Below are 20,601 nucleotides of genomic sequence, written 5' to 3'. Positions count from 1 at the left end.
ACAAAGATGATGAATAGTATGGAACAGCTTTTATAAGAGCGGACACCAAAAAGATTTGGGGCTGTTCAGCTTGGAAAAGAGATGATTAAGGGGAGATATGATAGAGGTCTATAAAATCATCAGTGATGTAAGACTTAAATCTCTGGGCACCTTGAGCTTAGTAGCTGTCCTCTCATTACATCATCCTAAGAATTTTATATGACTGTCTTGTGTAGCAGATTGCCATCACATTCTGTAGTTGTGTACATGCCTAAAATCTAAGCATCAAGGGACAACTGAAATTTTCAGCTTTTGTGCCAACGTTAGCTATCTGCAGTTGAATTATTTGGTGTGTGTTGGAGGGTTCCCATTACATGCTTTCTCTCAGCTCATTACCTTACCCCCCCCCCCACCTACCCCATCTCTTTAAGGGAAGAACCAGTAATAGTGGCTAGAACCAGGACTACTGTTTTCAGGCTAAGTTAACAGATCTGATATTAGCATCCCTTGTGACTGACTGATTTGTTTAACATTGTGCTGTACCAGTTCTAGGCATTTCCTGTGATTCGTGCCAGAGTGGATTGTTGTATGATCCACATAAGAATTGGGTGTCATGACTATCCTTTTATTTTTACTTGTGAATAAGCTCTTAACTTAATGCTATACTCATTTCTTATCAGTCTACTAGGTTCTGAATTTCTCAAAGAAAGCTGTTTAACATTTAGCCTTAAAAAGAGGCAGATGCTGTTATATCAGTATCTTTATAAACAGAAGTTGCTAGAAAATTTGAAAAAATGTATGATATTCAGTCTACTAATTAGAGAGTAATATTTTTATTTCAGTCGTAGTAGCTCTTAAAGCGCCATTCACAGTGTGGCTCCATTATGCTAGGCCCTGTATGTGCCTTGAACATGACAATGAACAGTGACAGGGTAGAAGAGAGATCCAATCGATACATACATTTGTACATAATGTATATACAAGATGGATATAAAATTTTTATTTCTGACATATTTAAAAACATTTGGAAAGCACATCAATTTGTACCTGACTGTGTCTAAGACTTTTAGTTGGTTAACTAATTGTAGGGATCATAGACGAAGCTGATCTTGGAGAGGGTAGTTCCGTACAGATCAGTTCAGGGAAGGGTATTCCTCACATAGGGGAAATATTTATGATAAGTAATTGTATTTCTCCAAAGTGAGTTCAGTTTGTGGAATGCAGCCACCAGCACCATTGAGCTTTGTGATCTTCAAGAAAAGCAGTGTACATTGGAAGTACATATTTCAAGCCAAGGTTATAAGAGGCGGTTCAGCTTCTGACCACCCTCTGTGGCTTGTTTTCACATCCAGCTGTGGGAGTTTTCACCCTCTGTATTTGCCAAATAAAACCTTTGGGATTTTTAACCAATAATTTTTAGTACCTTGAGGGGGTGCTCGTAATATCCCAGTGGGCACTGCTTTTCTAGAAGGTCCCTGAATCTCTGTGGCCATGGGAGTGCATCGCACAGATGCACCATTGTCAGAGAACTAGAATTATTGGTAACTTTTGTATATGTCTTGTCACCTTGTAACTTTTTCACCCTTGCAGGCGGTTATCTTCATTCTTCATTTTTTTTTATTTTATTTTTTTAAATCCATTCCTGGAAAGAGAAGTTTATTGTTGGGGGAAGCATTTTCCCCCTTTTGCCAACACATTCCTATTTTCCCTTGGTTTTGGAATGGGAAAGAAATCATTTTTGAGAAAGGAGTTGTTTTCAGTTTCCAAAAATAAACAAGACATGTCTGGAGCCACCAAACTCTGATAATAGAGACAGTCTATTCCACTCTAATGTTTACTTCAGGGCTCCCAATGTCTTTCTCAATTTGCCATTGTTTCCTCAGAGACCACAACATTTCTTTCATAGCTAACTGATTACTCAGCACTAGTATCCTTTCATAAAACTTGCATATGATTGCGCTGTATCATCCCCTTTTTCTTCAGTTTAAACCAATATTATCCCGTTTTGATTGAGTAAAGACTTGCTCTCTCTTAAAATTATAATATTAACTGCGATATTTTAATAGCTTATTTGCTTGTGCAGTAATACGATTAGAGGGACAAAAGAAACCATGTTTCTGAAAATAAATTACTGAAGACAAACTGATAAGTATCGCAATGGATGCTAACTTTGGACTGGTTGTTACCAGAGGCTAGAGAAATTGTAATAATGCTATCTCCTCATTCATTGAGGGCATGGACATGGGATGTAAATACTTACTTGATCGTTCGACCACATCATTGCTTATTTCTTCTCTCCATTCTTCTTAAAGTGTAGTAATATCTCAGGTGAAGGACTCATAACCCCTGAAAGGGAACTTTCAAACAGAAGAGAACTTTAAAAATAGGAATCCATTTATAATTCATGTTTTTCAAAATTCTGCCATATGTAGTATCCAGCTAAGTAGCAAAGCCTTTCTCCATATCACTTGTGCTCATGTTCTACTTTTTTCTGAGTACAGTGTGATCTGTAAAATTGTCCAAGTGCATGCTTATTTTTTATTTAAAAAGTTTCCTTCAATTTTGCCAAGTGCAAGTCTTTCATAAAAACATCACTTCTAAATATATAGCTGCTTTGTTGGCAAAGAGAGGGAAGAAAACTGCCTCAGTTGAGGCTGGTGATTATGTGGTGCTGATAATTGTAGCTTTTTTGTTTTTAACCAGCATGAAAGATTAAATATTGGGCTGTTCTTGAATTCAGCCGCCTTCTTCTTGTCTGAGTGGTCATCTACAATTTCATGTGGTTGGATTTTCCCATTCAGTTCATTCTTAGTGTGGTCTTGTCAAGAAAAGAGTTCTTGTAGTGATTCTGCAGTCTGATTCTTTAATTTAGATCTCCAAGGCGCTACCCCAGCTTCTGGTGCCTACTCAGAAAGTTGTTTTTGAAGTTTCATGTAGTGAAGGTGGAATCTTTCTCTGGGGTTTCAGAAGACAGATACTAGGGAGCCACCTGGGCAGCAAGACAAAAAGTTCATCTAGTTAGTTTCCTTGTTAGATGGTGTGAAAGCAGGAATACCAGTCAATCTAGACTGGTGAGTCTGACTAACGCACCAAATTTTCATGTGGGAAGTCTTGCTATTTATATAGAACTGAAAGGAAGACAAATCTCTGATAAGTTATTTAGAACTAGGCAAAACTGCTCAATTTTAGGTCTCTGTTGTTCAAGCATCTTAATTCTTTTGTTGCTAGTGGGCAAGTAAAGCAGAAAGGTACATGCTAAGTGAAAAAATATAAAGATATGTCAACCAGGAAATGAGTATAGCCATCGTTACTCAATAGAAAGTTTTTAAACAAAACCTTTTTGTGTGTAAGGAAATTCTCTGTACAACATTTTAAGACTCGATCTATCAGTCTTGTCTTAAACTATTTTAAAGCAACTTCATTTAACAGGTATGTCTCAGTTATTCAGATCCATTTAGTTTTGAAAACAGATAGTGATTTTTACAGAAAAATCAACTCTAAAACCTTAAAAATCTGACCTTATTTAGACAATTGCTGTATATACTCGTTCATAAGCCGATTTTTTTTTTTTAGTAAAAAAGGGAAGCACTAGAGAAGGGGGTCGGCTTATGAACGGGTATAGAGGGGGAGAAGTGGGACACAGCCCCTCTGCCACCAACAGAGAGAGCAAAGAGAGGCAGCACAGCCATCAGAGACAGAAGGGAAGAGGCGGGGTCAGTGTCTCTCCACTTCTGGTCACACTGCTCTCCCCCCAGCCTCTGAAGCAGCTGCAGCTCCGGAGCTAGTGGGCTGCAGCTGTGCCGCTCGGCCACGCCCCCCACAGCAGTTTGTGGCTCTGCTGCCCGGCCCGCTGGAGCATGGCCCAGCCTGTTGGAACATGCTGCGACCGCGCTGCCTGGTCTGGGTTCGGCTTTATGAATGGCTGGGCCGGCTTTATGAATGGCGGGGCCCTATGTGAATAGCAGGCAGCGGTCCAGGGCTTCAGCAGCAGTTCGGTGGCAGGGGGTCTGCTCCGGGTCTTCCATGGTGCTGAAGGACCCCCTGCCGCCGAAGCCCCGGAGCATACCCCGCCGCTGCCGGATGAGTTTAAAAATATATATATATTTTTAAAGATGCCTAAGAGAGCCCCGTGCCTTAAATGTGGGCGCGGGGGAATCTGCTTAAAGCTGGCCTTGCCCACCGGAGCAGGCTGCGGCCATGCCACCCGGTCTGGCCCACTGGAGCAGGCTGCGGCCACGCTACCCAGCCTGCCGGAGCAGCTCTAGCCAGGTCAGAGACATCCTCCCCTGGCCCTCCCCAGATAAGGTGGGAAGGGATGGGATGGGGAGAGTGTGGGGGTCCCAGGCTAGGGGTGGGGTCATGTGGGGGATGGTCACAGAGGTTGATCCCCTGACTCTGAGCTCTCCCCCCCCAAACATTTCCCACCAGTTGCTGTCCCCGCCCGACAGGGTAAGCCGGGACACTTTGTTTGCTTACCTCCGTGCCAGGGGACGCTTGAGGTAAACAAACCATCTCGGCCCACCAGTGGCTTATCCTGGTGGCCCAAAGTTTGCTGACCCCTGAATTATAGGGTCAGCTTATGAACGGGTTATAAAATTTTTCCATTTTTACGTATCCATTTGGGGGGGTGGCGTCGGCTTATAAACAAACGGGCTTATGATCAATTATATACGGTACTTGGATTCTATGGAAAAATTGCCATTAAATGGTTATAATTTACCTATTGATTATGGTGGGATTTAGATTGATGTATTTAATATTTATCTGCGTTTAAGCAACGAGACAGTCATTTTACTGTTCAGATTTAAACAGTTAATAAACCGGAAGATTCTGCACACAGAGCAAATATTTTCTAAAAGAACCAAATTGTTTTAGTTTCATAGCTTATAGTTCAAGTAGCTAATAGATTAGCATATGTGTCTGAGGCAAGAAGATCCTCAGTCAATCTCCATTATGTTCTGATTTTTCAGCTCTTTAAATTGAAATTATTTCTGATCTGACTCTTATTTTTCATGTAAGGCAAAGCTTGTTTAACAGACTTCCACAAATGTTCTTTACGTGTGTACACCATCTCCTTACATCCTTATCAAGTTTTACTAATTGTATCCTTAATACCCTCTGGAGATTGGTTATTTTTGTCTTCTACTAAAGTGTGAATTGAATGCATTTAAAAAGCTGGCTTGTACTATCATAGCAACCAGTTTTCAGAGTGAGACATTGAAACTGCAAGATTAGAATCAAGAATAACAGCTGAAAACACAAATGGCAACTCTAACTGATTTATGCCTTCTAAATCTTTAATTTGTGTGAGTGTGGTTGTACTGGGCAAGCTAACTTCATTTATCACCGTCCATCAGGAATTATGCCAAAAGGGCATACGGTATAGGGGAATCACCCTAATCCGTTCTAGAGGCACCTGCCCTTCTTTTCTTTTCTTGATGCAGTTCCATCCCTCTTCCACATATTAGCATGTTCTGGTGATTTAAAATTAAATTAAAAATATGGCCATGTCTGAAGGGCTGAAAAGCACACTCACATACTGAGAACATCACCTCTCTGTAACTTCCACCACAGCTGACCTTGGGGTAACTGTCAAAAGAAGGAACTTCTGGCTCAGCCTTCTGTGTTTACTTCACACATCATTAAAAATGGCCCGTGATCACAATTTGTTTTCTTGCACACATCTTTGATATTCACAGATTTTTACTTTGCACTGGGTTTTCTGGAATGCTGAGAAGATAAAGAAATTCTAAAATATTAATGACAAGTAATTTCATTATGTATTTCTTGTTTCCCTTGCAGTACTATGTGCAAAAAACTTGGTGAAAAAGGATTTTTTCCGTAAGTAGCTATTAAAATTTATGAATTAATTTGTGTGCTACATGTTATATAAGTTCTGTACACTACTTTTAACACAGCATCATAGTGCATTGACATCCATGTGTTGAAAGAGGTAGTGGTGTTTCCAACCCACTGTTCTTCAGCGCTTGTAACTTTTTAGCTGGCACTCATCCTGGGAATATTTTTTTTAAATCTGTTTTTAAAAACAAACAAACAAATGAACAAAAATATCAACAACTCCTCTGGACTGGTGTGGAGAGGGGAAGGAAGCTTATGGGTTGAAGACATTTTTGGTGCTAATAAATCTGAAGGATTTTCATCTAAAAATATTGATCTGGTCGCTTTTTGGTGTTTGAATAGTATGATTGGTTGATTATGTGCAGTATCTTTTTTTTAAACAAAAAATTCTGTTTTCTTCCCCACATATGTACCAATTATATTGATGCTGACTTTAGAGTGGAGAGAGAAGTTTTTCACTTTGAGTAACTTCTCTCAGGCAAATTGCAGGCTTTCAGAAAAACTAGTATTTCATACATAAATATGCATTGAACCATAGACAAGCTCCTTTGGTCTAACAAGCAGATCCACTTTTTTTATAATTAATGAGCAAGTCAGAATACATATTTGCCCACCTGAACTGAAATTATGCACCTTCTGCTAGTTTTCATGATATTTTGGAAGGGAAAGAGGATTCTTCTCAACTACGTGTGTGCGCGCACACAGAGAGAGAGAGATATCTATATATCAACTTCCTTCCTAATGAGATTAGTAGGTAAAGCAGGAGAATCCAAAAAGGCAGACTCTAAACTTTAAAGATAACCTGCAAAGAGAAAAAAGATGGATGTGTGCCCTTTTTTGTGGTCTTATGATATATAAAGAAGACTGTAAAGCCTTAATGTTTATTTTGTTTGTAAGGTCTCTGAGGCGGAGGCTGTCCATTACTATATGTTTTGTATAGTGCCTAGCCGAATGGGGCCTTGATCTCAGTCAGGGTCTGTAAATACTACCAGAATACAAATAATTAGCAGGGATAACTGAAAAATCCTGCTTGTAACTTAACTTAAATACCAGGAATGTTATCTTCTGTGAATTTAGTGGAGTCCTGGTTGGCTGTTCATTGGAAACTTACACAGGTTTGAAGGGGCTGAGAGTGGTTAGAGCCTTATATAACAAGAACTTTTCTCCATAAATATTTGACCCACAGGGATTAAAAAACAAACAGTTTTAAAGAGTTTGAATGAAAATTACTTCCCTTCTCAGTCAGGTTGCACTTGCTTGGTATATTTCATGTTGTCCTCACAGGCCTCCAATCATTCATAATTCCATCCCAAGTAGTCAGGATTTGAATGGCAAGTGTAAAAATAGCAGAAGGAAAAACAATTTTTTTAATGGGGAGGGGGAATGTTTAATCCTCTTTACACATAAGAGGAGAAAAGCAAACAAGGTCAAAAACCTTTCTTTTTCTTTGCAGGTCTCCTTTAGAGCATTGTTGCAAAGCTCAGTTTGTTCATCTACTTAAAGGCAGTTTAACATTGTAGTTCTGTCAGTTTGTATACATAAGACACACATTATTTTTGTAGAGAATATGAAATATCTGAAAACTCTTTCAAAGCAAGTATTTTATCCTGAATTTTGAATATTCTAATGCAAACATCACGTTAACCTACTTGGAGCTGAAATTGTGATGATGGACTCCGATTAAATACGACCGTTTTCAAAATACTCAGCATACAAGAAAAAAAAATCACACTTGTGTATTGATTATAATTTTATTTTTCTCAGTTTTCAAGCATGCCCCTTTATGAGTTTTTCCTCCCCTCCTATAGGACTTCCTGATCCATTTGCTAAGGTGGTGGTCGACGGATCTGGCCAATGCCATTCTACAGATACTGTGAAGAATACGCTTGATCCAAAGTGGAATCAGCATTATGACCTGTAGGTGTTAACAGTGATATCTAAAATACAGCAAAGGTTTGAAGTTGAATCTTCTAAAAAGCACAGAAACTCCAAAACTGCCAAATGTTCACAATAGCATTAAGTTCAGGGCTTGAAAAATATGCCAGAGGAGTAAACCTTATTAGCCAGGGTGAAAATACATGCACCACCATGACACCTTTCCCATCTCAACATTACACCTCGGTATGTTTTCTAATACACTGTCTACAATGCATTTTACAGATAGCATAGTGGTGTTTGGATTATTTTATTGTCCAACATTTTTATATTGTATTGTGCATAAAATAAAAGGAAGAAAATAGTTTACCAAATTTCCCTTAGCATTTATTCTTCCTTTCCTCTTCAGTCCACTTTTTATTTCTGCAATGTAATTTGGTATCTTTCCTTCTGTCTTTCAAAATCTTTCTTCAGTCCTAATGTTTCCTTCTTTCCCTTTCTTACTCCCCTTTAATTTGTGCTAAGTATTTCATTTCTATCCTGTATAGGTTTTTATACTGCCATCCTCACCATAGTATCTGAGCTCCTTTCAGTAGTGAAGTAAGCAACATGACATACATCTGTCATGTGTGGTTCATTCTTTCTCTTGCCGCTCCCTGGGGGAGAATGTTCTGTGCAGAAATAATACAATATTTTGTTTTTTAGGGATTTTTAATTTATTTTTATTGTTTCTCTGTTCTCTTCTTCCCTTTTTGTTCTTTCAATATGTGCTTGGGGTGAAAGGCAGAAAGAGGAGTCTTTGAACTATTTGCACAGTTTGCCTCATTGCGCTCTTTTTAGTCACTGATTACATCCTGGTTTAATCCATTCCTCCATTCACATTGTCTTGCCTCTATTCCTGTTTTCTGGCAGTATCTGCATTCACTCCTTAGGGCCTGTCTTGTGGGAGTATTTGTATTGATCAGGCTACTCCAGTGTAGACCTCCAGTGTAACTACAACACATTGGTGTAAAATGGGCTTTTACAAGTTTTTAACTGCTGGGAGTGCTCCTGCACCCCCTGGCTTAAAGTGGTTTCCATTATATAGAGGTCTTATAGCTTGGTTCAGTGGCCCTCAGCGCACGCGCGCACACACACATTGATTTACACCAGGTCAGTGTATCTATGCTAGGGATTTGCCCCAGCGTAGTTGCATCACTGAATTTATACTTATACAAATATCTCCACTCTATGCCTCCGACTTCCTAGGGAAAAGAAGCCATGGCTCCAGCCAGCATCCTAAATCTTCAGCAGAACACTAGTGTGAAGACCTGGTTTAAAGTAACCTCAGATCTTCCACTTCCTTGAATGGTTGAAGACTAAACACGCACAATACATTTTCAGAATTTTTTGGTGCAAGATACAAAACATTTGCATTACTATTTCACTAAATGTCATTGATAATTTAATGAAACAATATTGCTTTACTGGGGAGTGGGATTGTAGTATTTTAGCCAAGGACAGCATTTTTTTTCAAAGCATATTTTCAAAGCTTTGTAACTGTGCCATAAAAACCTAGTCCAAAGTCAAGCTCTGCATATGCAGTCTTTTTTTCCATTTCCTAACAAATTTGATTTAAAAGCAGTTTGTTATAAGGAGAAAAACATCTCTATGCTTTTCATATTTCAAGAACTTGAAAATGCTTTGATTTTCATAATTATTAAATCTGCCAAGGTGCTGATTTTATACAATGTAGTGAATTGTCTAAATCTTCAGGAACTGATTTTTTTCAGAGATTTCTTCTTAGCCATACTTATTAGGCATTGTAATCAGGAGCACTTGTTTTCTGGGTTGATATGGCAAATACTGCTGTGGAAATTGGTGCCAGCTAGTGAAATATATTTAAATTGGCAGCAGTACTGAAGTCTTGCATTTTCCTTTCCTCTCATTCTTGTTCTTTCTCTTCCCACCCCCTTACCTTTCTTTCTGGAAATGCCCATTAGCACACATTAATGAGCTTCTTTATAGGAACAAAAAGAAAGAGTAAGGGGGAAAGGAAAGTGAAAAGAATGTTGCCAAGTTTGAGTTTCCCACAACCTTGGTGGCTTTGTAAAGCTAGTTGTGGGATTTTTAAAAGAAGTAATGAGTTACTATAATTTGATGGTACTTATAATAATGCTGCCCACTTCTTGTTTACAGTGTCACCTGAAAGTGAGAACAGACATTCACCTGGCACTGTTGTAGCTGGCGTTGCAAGATTATTTACATGCCAGACACGCTAAACATTCATATGTCCCTTCATCTTCAACCACCATTCCAGAGGACATGAATCCATGCTGATGATGGGTTCTGCTCAATAATGATTCAAAGCAGTGCAGACTGACACATGTTCACTTTCATCAGCTGAGTCAGAAGTCACCAGCAGAAGGTTGATTTTTCTTTTTTGGTGGTTCAGGTTCTGTAGTTTCCGCATCAGAGTGTTGCTCTTTTAAGACATCTGAAAGCATGCTCCACACCTCGTCCCTCTCAGGTTTTGGAAGGCACTTCAGATTCTTAAACCTTGGGTGCAGTGCTATAATTATCTTTATATATCTCACATTGGTACCTTCTTTGCATTTTGTCAAATCTGCAGTGAAAGTGTTCTTAAAATAAACAATATGTGGTGGGTCATCATCCGAGACTGCTATAATATGAAATACATGGCAGAATGGTGGGAGACAGAGAAGGAGACATTCTCTTCTTCCTCAAAGAGTTCAGTCAAAAGTTAATTAACACATTATTTTTTTAACGAGCATCATCAGCATGGAAGCATGTCCTCTGGAATGGTAGCTGAAGCATGAAGGGGCATACAAGTGTTTACCATATTTGGCATGTAAATACCTTGCAGTGCCAGCTACAGAAGTGCCATGTGAACACCTGTTCTCACTTTCAGGTGACATTGTAAATTAAGAAGTCAGCAGCATTAACTCATGTAAATGTAAACAAACTTGTTTGTCTTAGCGATTGGCTGAATAAGAAGTAGGACTGAGTGGACTTATAGGTTCTAAAGTTTTACGTTGGTTTGTTTGAATGCAGTTATGTAACAAAAAAATTACATTTGTAAGTTGCACTTTCACGATAAAGAGATTGCATTATGGTACTTGTATGAGGTGAATTGAAAAATACCATTTTTTTTGTTTCATTTTTCCAGAGCCCATATTTGTAATAAAAATAATATAAAGTGAGCACTGTACACTTTGTATTCAGTGTTGTAATTTAAATCAATATATTTGGAAATGTAGAAAATCATCCAAAAATAGTGAATAAATTTCAATAGAATACCAATTGTTTAACAGTGTGATTAAAACTACAATTCATCGCAATTAATTTTTTGTGATTAATTTTTTTGAGTTAACTGTGATTGACAGCCCTAGTTTTTTTTATCCATCATTTTCACTTTCAGAATCTTGGGTCTGAAGAAATCAAAGACGACTTGTTCAGGTTAGCAATAAATAACTCCTCAGACAGAAGCAGGTCTTTCCTCTGTAGCTAGCTCATACTTTCATGAGCTCTGGAAGAGTTATCTCCATGGCTTTATTATGTAATGAATTCTTAAGAGATGGCATGTTTGTGTGTTTCCCCTCTGAGAGACCTGAAATCCAAGAAAAATGAGTTTGCATTCATAGGTAACGTTACTCTTAATACATATATCTTTTAGGGTACGATCGTGTAGAGATGATTATTCTTCTTGGATCCTCTTTTAGAGGTTGGCTCTTTAAAGGATGTAGGATTCAAAAGCACTCTCAGTACTTAAGGTCTGACCTCACACTGAATCCCTCTCATCAGTCATTTTAAAAAAAAAAAGTCTTTCTCTCCCTTCTCTCTTCATTCACTTACTCTGTTCTCCTTTATTTTCATTTAAACCCAACTTTTTTCTTTGCTCCCTTGCTGTATTACCCCATAATACTAGATGTGATTTAGGAAACCTATTTTCTATTATTAAAATTATTTACCTTAAAAAAAAAAAAAAAGAAAAAGAAAATCAGAGCTCTGTGTACTGTCCTGACAACATTTTCGAATGTACATATTCTCAGCTCCAAGTTGTCTAGCTTGGCAGTTAGAAGTATCTTAAACCCGGAACGCTATCCACATGATTTGTCCTCTTAAGGAGTCTTGAATTGATTAAACAAGTTTGACTCTGTAGAATACATTAATCTGAATGTGATTTAAATATATTCTGAATTCTTACTTTGATATAACTAATGCCAGTTCTCAGCTCTGCATCCCAAGCAGATGTTAAAATAAAGTAATCTTTTCCCTTGCAGAAAGTCTAGAAAAATGTCATAGTAAGAATAGTAAGCAGCCCACTGCCAAAAAGGCTGATGATTAATCCCTGCAATCTATGAGATTATTTGCCTTTCCGACCTCTTCTGAAAATAATAATACAGTAGATTCTAAAGGCATCATAATGTTTACCCTAACAACACACCATTGCATGGGAACGCTAGTCTCTGACTTATGACACTTGTGCTGTTACAGGAAATAGTATACACTCCAAGGATAACAGATGGTGTCTCAATGGCAAAATGCCCACTTGGTCTCTTCTGTGGAAGTCAACTAGAGCAAGGTGCAAATATGTAGAATTTTTAGAACTGATGTAATTAAATACAGCATTATTTTAATTTTCTACTATAAAATATTTAGTTACTTTTAAATAATTGTAATAGTCTGATGTCCAATAACATTGTCTCTTGGCTATGGTGTGCCTGCTGAATGCCAAGTTTAGGATCTTTTGCATAACAAATTAACACTTACAAGCTTTTTAATAATACTGCATCTGAGTGTACAGTGAGAGGGATCTTTGTTTTGTGGAACTGTGTTTGAATTAGGTTGCTGATTTGAAGGGAACCCACATTCCTTAAGTCTGATTCAGCCCAATACACATGTAGTTTCTGTCCTGTATAAGACTTTTCCCCTCTGCCCAGGCTTTTGCAGTACTGTGAGGACTAATAGTACTTTTTTTTTTTTTTTGCTATATGTGCTCCTTAATTAAGATTTTAATGTGAGAGGAAGCAGTTGAAATTGCTTAATACAGCTGGGTGTGTGTAGGGGACAATCTGGGAGCCCTTCCAGAAAGAAATGGCCAAAGAGATGCTTTTTGGATGTAGTTAAATGTCAACAAAATACCATGCTTATCCTAGTCGTGTTCCCTTTTCTAGCTTATTTTCCATCTTTTTGTGTTTTCCTTATTGCTCATGCTTTACCCAATGCCTGAAAAATCATATTTGGCACTTTTACTGAGTTTTATATGTTCAAAGCACATAAACATAGTCTAAACCTAGCACCACCGCTATGAAGTATTATCAGCTACTTTTACAAATGGGAATACTGAGGGAAAGTGAGTAACTTGTCCAAAGCAACAAAAGGAGTCTGTCAGATCAGGGATTAGAAATTGGGATTTCCTGGCTTCCAGTTCTGTGCTGCATTTTCTTTGCTTTTCTAGAGACAGCACATCTGGTCTGTTCAGAGGTGCTTTTTCAGGAAGGAAAGATTCGTTCCCGACCTTTCTTCCTGCTTTCCTCTCCCAGGCAGAGTTCTGCAAAGAAAGTGTGCTTTGCCCTAGTGTCACGACAGTAGGCAAGTCACTTGGCAGCAACCCTTCTGGATGATGATGATTCAGAATGGATAGGCTCTGAAGGAAATGCTACCTATGGACCTGGGTGAACTAATTCATCTAAAATAAGAGCTAACCCTTTGTCTAAAACTTGACTTGAACCTTTTTTTGAGGTTAAACAAAAGAATTAATTTAATTAACTTCTATCTTACCTGATTTTGTTTAGAGGTGGAAGTACTGAAATACTGAAAATTAGCCTGTTTCCAGGATATTTCATAAAACACTGTTCTTGTGCAAAATCCTAGTTTGCAGACTTGAGATATAGAAAGGTTAAGATTGCTAACTTCTGGGTATCTTACTTATCTGAACTATCTCTCTTGAGGTTTCCTCTTCACGAGTATATTTCATATGGTCTCAATTGCAAGCATTGGAGGCCATGATGTAGATATTGAGGGTGGGGGTGGGGGGTGTGGGTGGGGTGGGGTGAGGTGAGGGGGTAGGGTGACCAGATGTCCCGATTTTACAGGGACAGTCCCGATTTTTTGAATCTTTTTCTTATATAGGCTCCTATTACCCCCCCGTCCCGATTTTTCACATTTGCTGTCTGGTCACCTTGAGTGAGGGTGGAAATTGAGGAAACTCTCAGGATTTGGATACACTGGAACTCTGTGGGAGAAGAGAAATGGATTTGTTATGTGAAGAAGCAGAGTTTAACTTCTTTGTTTAAGACTTTGAACATTTTTTTTTAAATAAAATTCCTGGCTAGGGTTTTATGTTTGATTTTTATTGCAAGTTGATGTGAAACAAATGTAATTTACTGTCCCAACAGTGGACTGAAAATGTCAGCTCTGTCCCTAAATACCACTATAATTTTTTTCTGCCTCCATTTACATAGTAAAAAAGATTAAGCCTTGTTTCCAACAAGGTCCGCTAGTGTTTTTAGGAAGTGTTTTTTTCCAAAGGAGGAAAAAACATCTTTCTTTGGCAAGTGTAAGTCAAATGGCTTCCTCCCCTTACATGATACTGAGACTAGATTTTTCTAGTGCGAAATTCAGATGCTAAATTGGTAAGTAGTAGTATAGAAGCTTTACCTGCCTTCTGTGAAGGATTTATTAGTTACTGCTGAGCCATAAAAACTCACCCTCAAATGTTGTATTAGTAAAATATTGAAATACATATATTTACTTAATTTTCTAGATAGGTTTGAAATTTTATTTTTAAAAGCAACAAGGAAATACTGGAAAATAAAAGGCTTATGCTTTTTTTATTCTTCAGTGCTCATAACAAGTTCTCACAGGAATCTGTTTTAAGAATACAAGAATAAGTATATGAAATATAGTGTAAACTGTCACAATTAATATTGTGCAAGTGAATTCCGGTCTTCCCTTCCTTATTTCGCCTGTGCTTTTCTGTTTCCAATACAGTTCTTAAATTGTCATTGTCAAGGTTGATAGGCCAAAAATCTGACCTCCCTTCAGAGTTACATTTGGCGGTCTGCTGACAACTTCACTTCAGATAAATAAATAAATAACATTTTTTAACACTAATATAAAAAAACTAGGATGTAGTTTTTTCTCTCTTCCCCCCCCCTCCATACTCACAGGTATGCAACTACAGTAACGCTCTTCCCTGCTCTGCTCTGTTCTTGTATGCAGGCAGTAAAGTGAAATCTCCAAGAATCCTGCTCTGAAGGCCTGCATACAAGAAAGAAGCAGAGGAAAAGCGTTACATGAACACTTATTTGAGTACAGCTGCAATTTAAATCCCAACAGGTAGGTCCAATTTTTGGTCTGCCAGCCTTGACAGTATCATTTAAACTTTTATGACCAACTGCATTAAGAACTCTTTTTAGATCAGAAGAAAATAAACTAGAATGAATGTGGGAGGATGTATGAAGAAAGTGATGGTGGTATCTGGATGGCTGAATTGATTTGTTTTCTTTCTGTTCAAAAGAAGTTGGTAATAATCTAAAGACCAGAATCTGTGAGCTTAGAATGGAGCACCTCTCAGGATCTGGACCATAATTCTTAAATTTATATTACCCATGACTGAACTAACTAAACAATTAGATACCAGTCATTCTCACTTAGACATATTGTCACTGTCTAGCCAGAGGGTGTTGGCAATAGTTGATATATCCAAAATACTTGGAAAGGTTCTTTTGAAATTGCTTCTTGTAAAAATTGGTTGGCAAATAAAATGCTTCTTAAAAGTGAACTTCACCAACCAACAAGAACAACAAACCCTTTGTGTTCAAATTTTCTAAAATTTGAGGAATACTCATCTGGATTTTGCAAAGTAGTCAGTAAAGTGTTTTTGTAGTTCTGTATATACCATGTATTTCACACTGCAAGGGATCCAGCAGGTGTGAACCAAAGTATTGTACAGTCTTTTGTTAGAGATACTGGATCAGTGGCAAGTCTAAAGTGGTGCAGCTTACATCCTCTTCTGGGCCTCCATGTCGCTTAAATTACACCCACTTAGATTTCCTAAGACTCTCACTATTTTATCAATGTGTAACTTTATAATGCTATTTATTTTTGCCCTTTTCAGATATATTGGGAAGTCAGATTCAATAACGATCAGTGTATGGAACCACAAGAAAATCCATAAAAAACAAGGAGCTGGTTTTCTAGGGTGTGTGAGACTTCTTTCAAATGCAATCAACCGCCTTAAAGACACTGGTTGTAAGTAGACTAAGTGCTAATATTTTGTCTCTGTTTTAGAAGACTTTTGCAAAGAAATTTTAAAAAATTAAGTGGCAGCTCTGTGTATATGTGAATGTTTTCTTTTTGTTTTGCCCTTTTTAAAGATCTGTATTTTCAGCTGGCCAGCTAGTTGCAATATTCTTTCCTAGGTAAGGAAAATATACTGAATTTAAGACAGGCTGAGAACCACTTCTGTTTCCAGACTACCTGTTACAACAGAACATTTCAAGACACCCTCCACTCTAGAAACCAAGGTGCGGGGGGAATGACCCAACTTTACAGCTGAGCTGCTGCAGTGCTGTTTGTATAGACATCACCTTAGTCATGGGTTTTCCATTTGGGGATTGCAACTTGTTTCAGGTGGGTCATCATTCCCTCTCCCACCCCTTTGTGTCTAGAGTGGAGGGAGTTTTGAAACTTTCTGTTGTAATATGTAGTCTGGAAACAGAAGGCTGAGAACTACTGCCTTAAGTTCAGCATATTTTCCTTACCTAGAAAACAATATTGCGATTGGCTGGCCAGCTGAAAAAGCCATGACTAAGGCAATGTCTATACATATAGCGCTGTAGCAGCGTAGCTGTACCATTGTAGCTGCGCCGCTTCAGCACACTCTGTGCCGACGGGAGAGCTCTTTCCCATCGGCATAATAAGACCACCTCCACGAGCAGCAGCTATATTGGTAAGAGAAGCTGTGCACGTGAGCACTTGTCAGTGTAACTTAGGTCACTCAGAGGGGTCGTGGTGTCTTTTTTTTCCACATGCCTGAATGACATAAGTTATGCTGACATAGGCTGCAGTGTAGACATAGTCCAAGCCTATTGACTTTATGACCACCTTGGACTTCAGCAATTTCATGAATGAAAACTGATGCAGTCCTAAACTTTGTATGCCTTATGACTGAGCAATTATCAGAAATGTAACTATCTCTTTGTCTTGTCACATTTATTTCTTTCATATTTGTCACATTTCTTTCTTTCATATTTGCACAAACTTATACTGGAATGCTATTAGAGTTGTTGGCTTTATTTAACCAACAGTCAACATATTCTTATTTGGAAGGTTTAATGTCATGAATTGCAAACATATAATTTGATATTCTAACCATGCACTGTTGTAATGAAAAATAGAGAGGAAAAATAGACCTAGTACCAGCATTACTCACTTTACATCATCTTGTCTCTCAGCTATTTATGTACATTAGTGGTATCTTTGCATTGAAAGTTGACAATATACAGTGCTTTTTCTATGTCCCAGTGCAACAAAAATATGTTAGAGGTGGATGAAATTGCATACCTAGAATCTTTAAGATAATTTGTTTCAGATGAGATCACTCAAAAGGTAGTTCAGCCTCTAGGTCTTAGTATCTCAGGTGTCCCTTTCTTAACTTTTGTTGTTGCATTAGTTTGATGCTTCTGGGGCTAATTGCCCAAATTAAACTTCCTATATCAGGGCTGTAAAGGAAGACAAATTCCAGTCACTGCCTTTATTGCCTTCAAAGATATAACTCTCTTATCAGAATTGTAGTGTTTGGATTCCAAGTGTTTAACTTGTTTTTGTTATAATAAATTGTACTTTTAAAAGGTGCATGAAGGGTAGCTTTAATTTGAAATTAGAGTTCTGTAGTTTAGAATTACTGCAACTTCAATTTCTACCTGTGTAGCTTGTGCCTAAATATGTTAAAAGTTTACAGCAAACTTTAACAATAGTGTGGATTTACCGATTTAAGAGAGTGTTAATAAAAATTGTAAGATGCCTTTTTCTCATTATGCCAATTAACATGGATGTCATTGAAACTGGTAAGAGAACAGTAGTAGATCAATCATAAGGCATGCCTGCCACTGAACAAAGCTTGACAAACCACTCTTGATGAAAAAGATGTACTTACCTGGCTAGGCCAGTCAGACTTTTTTTTCCAGCAAGTATTCTAGTCTCCCTCCAAAAAATTGGATTCTTGAAGCTGAAGAAGCAACTGAATCTCTAATTTCTAACTGCTTGCAGTTTTCTCAGTGGTTCAACACATTGCATTTTGCTTAATTGCTTGAACTTCTTGCTGTTTAGTGTGGTGTACATGCTCATTTGATTGATGTTCCAGACTAGCTGTGTCTATGTTAACGTCTCTTGTACTAATATCCGATGCCATTGCGACAGTGAGTTATGGTGGTTGCTCCCTACATGGGGGGGTGGGAAAAAACAAGTTAGTTTTTAATACCACGTAATCCGTCCAGTCTGACAGCACAATCTCCTGTGTTAAATGAGACAGTAGGAGGAGAGTAAGAATTGTGAGGAGAAAAGAACTTTGTGAAGTGAGTCAGAGAACAGTTAAAAAAGGAATTAAATTTTTTTTAACTTTAATTTTTACTTTCAATTTTAGAAGCATGAAAATTAAATGCGCTGTCTTAAGAATGTTGTTTTCCCTTGGTTTTATGGTAATTCAGAATGCTCCTTTAAAAATGGCAAAATATTATATAGTTAACACTAGATATTTCCTTATTTTATAGATCAGAGATTGGATCTATGCAAACTTGGGCCAAATGACAATGATACAGTTAGAGGACAGATAGTAGGTAAGTGTGATTTTATGCTTTTTTCAATTCAAAACAAAGTTCCGTCAGCTTCTAGATTGATGTTTTCTGAACTAGAGTAACAATAACTATGCTTTTAAATTTGATTGCCAGAGGCCTTCGGCAATGGCTCCTTAATAACAAAGTGTGTGTGTGTGTGTGTGTGTGTGTGTGTGTGTGTATGCAGTCGAGCCCATGCATAGAGTTACAAAGAAAAATAACAAGGCCCAAGAAAGCAAAGTACATCTCTACCCTGATATAACGCTGTCCTTGGGAGCCAAAAAATCTTACCGCGTTATAGGTGAAACCACATTATATTGAACTTGCTTTGATCCACTGGAGTGCGCAGCCCTGTCCCCCCGCCCCCCGGAGTGCTGCTTTACCGCATTATATCAGAATTTGTGCTCTATCTGGTCACGTTATATCAGAGTAAAGGTGTAGTGCTGAAACGAGGCAAACCAGACTACAATAATACTAGTATAAAAGTTGTTATATAAAAAGAAAACTGTCTTGAGCTTTGCCATGAGGAGGTGACAGATGAACTCTGGGGCTAACTTCCCCTGAAAACCCAACAAAGCTGAAATTGTTGACCTTGCTTCAGGGCACCATGCAAGACCTATTTTCTCTAGGTTTTGTCTAAGAATGTATGCCTTCCAAGGTGTTTTGCTGTAACTGGGGTGAGTTCTTCTTTGGGATAACTTCACTAATATATATTGTCTTGCTTCAGTCTCAGCTGCTGTGCTGTGTGATTCATGTACTTTGTTCCTAAATTATTTAAGATTTTAAACACTATAAATAAATCCTTGAAGCAGACTCATTGGAAAATAAGCAGCCACACTTTTAAGTGAACATTCTTCTTTTGCTGCATTCTGAACTTCATTCAGATTAAGTTTAAACGGCAGCCCTGAGTAGCACACATTACAGCTCCCCCACCAAAATACAGGCCCCATCACAGTGATCCACAGCGTGGTGACTTCCAGGCTGAACTGTTGTAATCTATGAATATTTCAGAAATAGGGGGAAAAAAGTTTTGGGCCTCCATGTTCAGCTCCTGATTATAAAATCTCCAAGTCGTGTACCTGATCCACCCTGCCAGGGATCTCTACCAATAGACAAGGCAGCAAGTGAGGGCTTCCGGATGTTTGTTACCCTCCTCAAAATACTCTGTCCATTGATACCTCTGCTTTATCTTAGCTAAGTTTTTAACCAGCTCTTTTGCCTCCAGTCTGCAGTCTTTGTGAGGTAGTAAAATAGCATCAAGACAGAGGTGATGTAATAGGATCAGATGGTAGGAGATATGTTGGTATTATTAATGCTTCAGTCCATGCTGACATATCAGTTTTCCATGGAGGTTCACACTAAACAGTAATGATGATAAAATAGATACTTGTAGCCGCTCCCTTGGTGCTGGTGGAGTATCCATAGCTACTGACTGAAACCTGGTTGAAAGTAGTTTGTTCATATCTTCCCTGAGAAGTCCACAGCTTGTGAAGTTATAAAGTGTTACATTAGCGCCATTGCTGCTTCCCTCTGTAAGAACAGTATCTGTACGTTGTGTTTCAAGCTATTAACTTTAAAAAGGCTTTGTGTCTTCAGTCAGTGCTGCTTTGAACTTGACGGATACTCTGCAAGATTCCAGAGGCTCCAACCTTTCTTCTATTGAAAATTCTTTGTTAATCTCCTTAAAATTTTCTTCACTAATAATACAATTTTGTTTCGTGGGTGAATGGATCCAGGTAAAACTAGGTAATTCTGGTATGATAGTTAGAGTAGAGAGTTTTTTGTTTTGTTTTTTTGAATCAAAATAAATTGTAGCTAAAATGAGTTGGAAGTGGGATTAGCTTTATAACAGGGGACAAATGGCCTGAATTAAAGGACAGGGTAAAATTGAAAAGGAAATTATTCTGTTTATCTAATTGGTGTCTTCAGCAATTGATTGTCTAGGAAAAGATGGACACCCTGGTGTATGCCTTATGCCTAAAAATCCAGGGACTCCCTGGTGAATGCCATATTACTGGGGACAGAAAACAGGGGGATTCTTGCCTAG

The 20,601-nt window shown here is 38.1% G+C and overlaps 1 protein-coding gene across 3 annotated transcripts in view; it reads left to right on the top strand.

The window, feature by feature from the left end:
• The window catches only part of SMURF2 (SMAD specific E3 ubiquitin protein ligase 2), a 104,310-nt gene that overhangs the window by 44,107 nt on the left and 39,602 nt on the right, over nt 1–20,601 (top strand). For 2 of the 3 annotated variants that reach the window (XM_030534035.1, XM_030534034.1), the window contains exons 2-5: nt 5,782–5,820; nt 7,647–7,755; nt 15,839–15,972; nt 18,492–18,557. In XM_030534035.1, coding sequence (XP_030389895.1) covers nt 5,782–5,820; nt 7,647–7,755; nt 15,839–15,972; nt 18,492–18,557 — 348 coding nt within the window. Of the gene's footprint in view, nt 1–5,781; nt 5,821–7,646; nt 7,756–12,210; nt 12,299–15,838; nt 15,973–18,491; nt 18,558–20,601 lie in introns of those variants that run through there. The other variant, XM_030534036.1, reaches the window with a different exon arrangement.

The sequence above is a fragment of the Gopherus evgoodei genome, chromosome 15, assembly GCF_007399415.2.
Source record: "Gopherus evgoodei ecotype Sinaloan lineage chromosome 15, rGopEvg1_v1.p, whole genome shotgun sequence".
Lineage (NCBI taxonomy): Eukaryota > Metazoa > Chordata > Testudines > Testudinidae > Gopherus > Gopherus evgoodei.
Note: the sequence above shows the minus strand (reverse complement) of the source record. Positions and strands in the feature narration are given on the sequence as shown.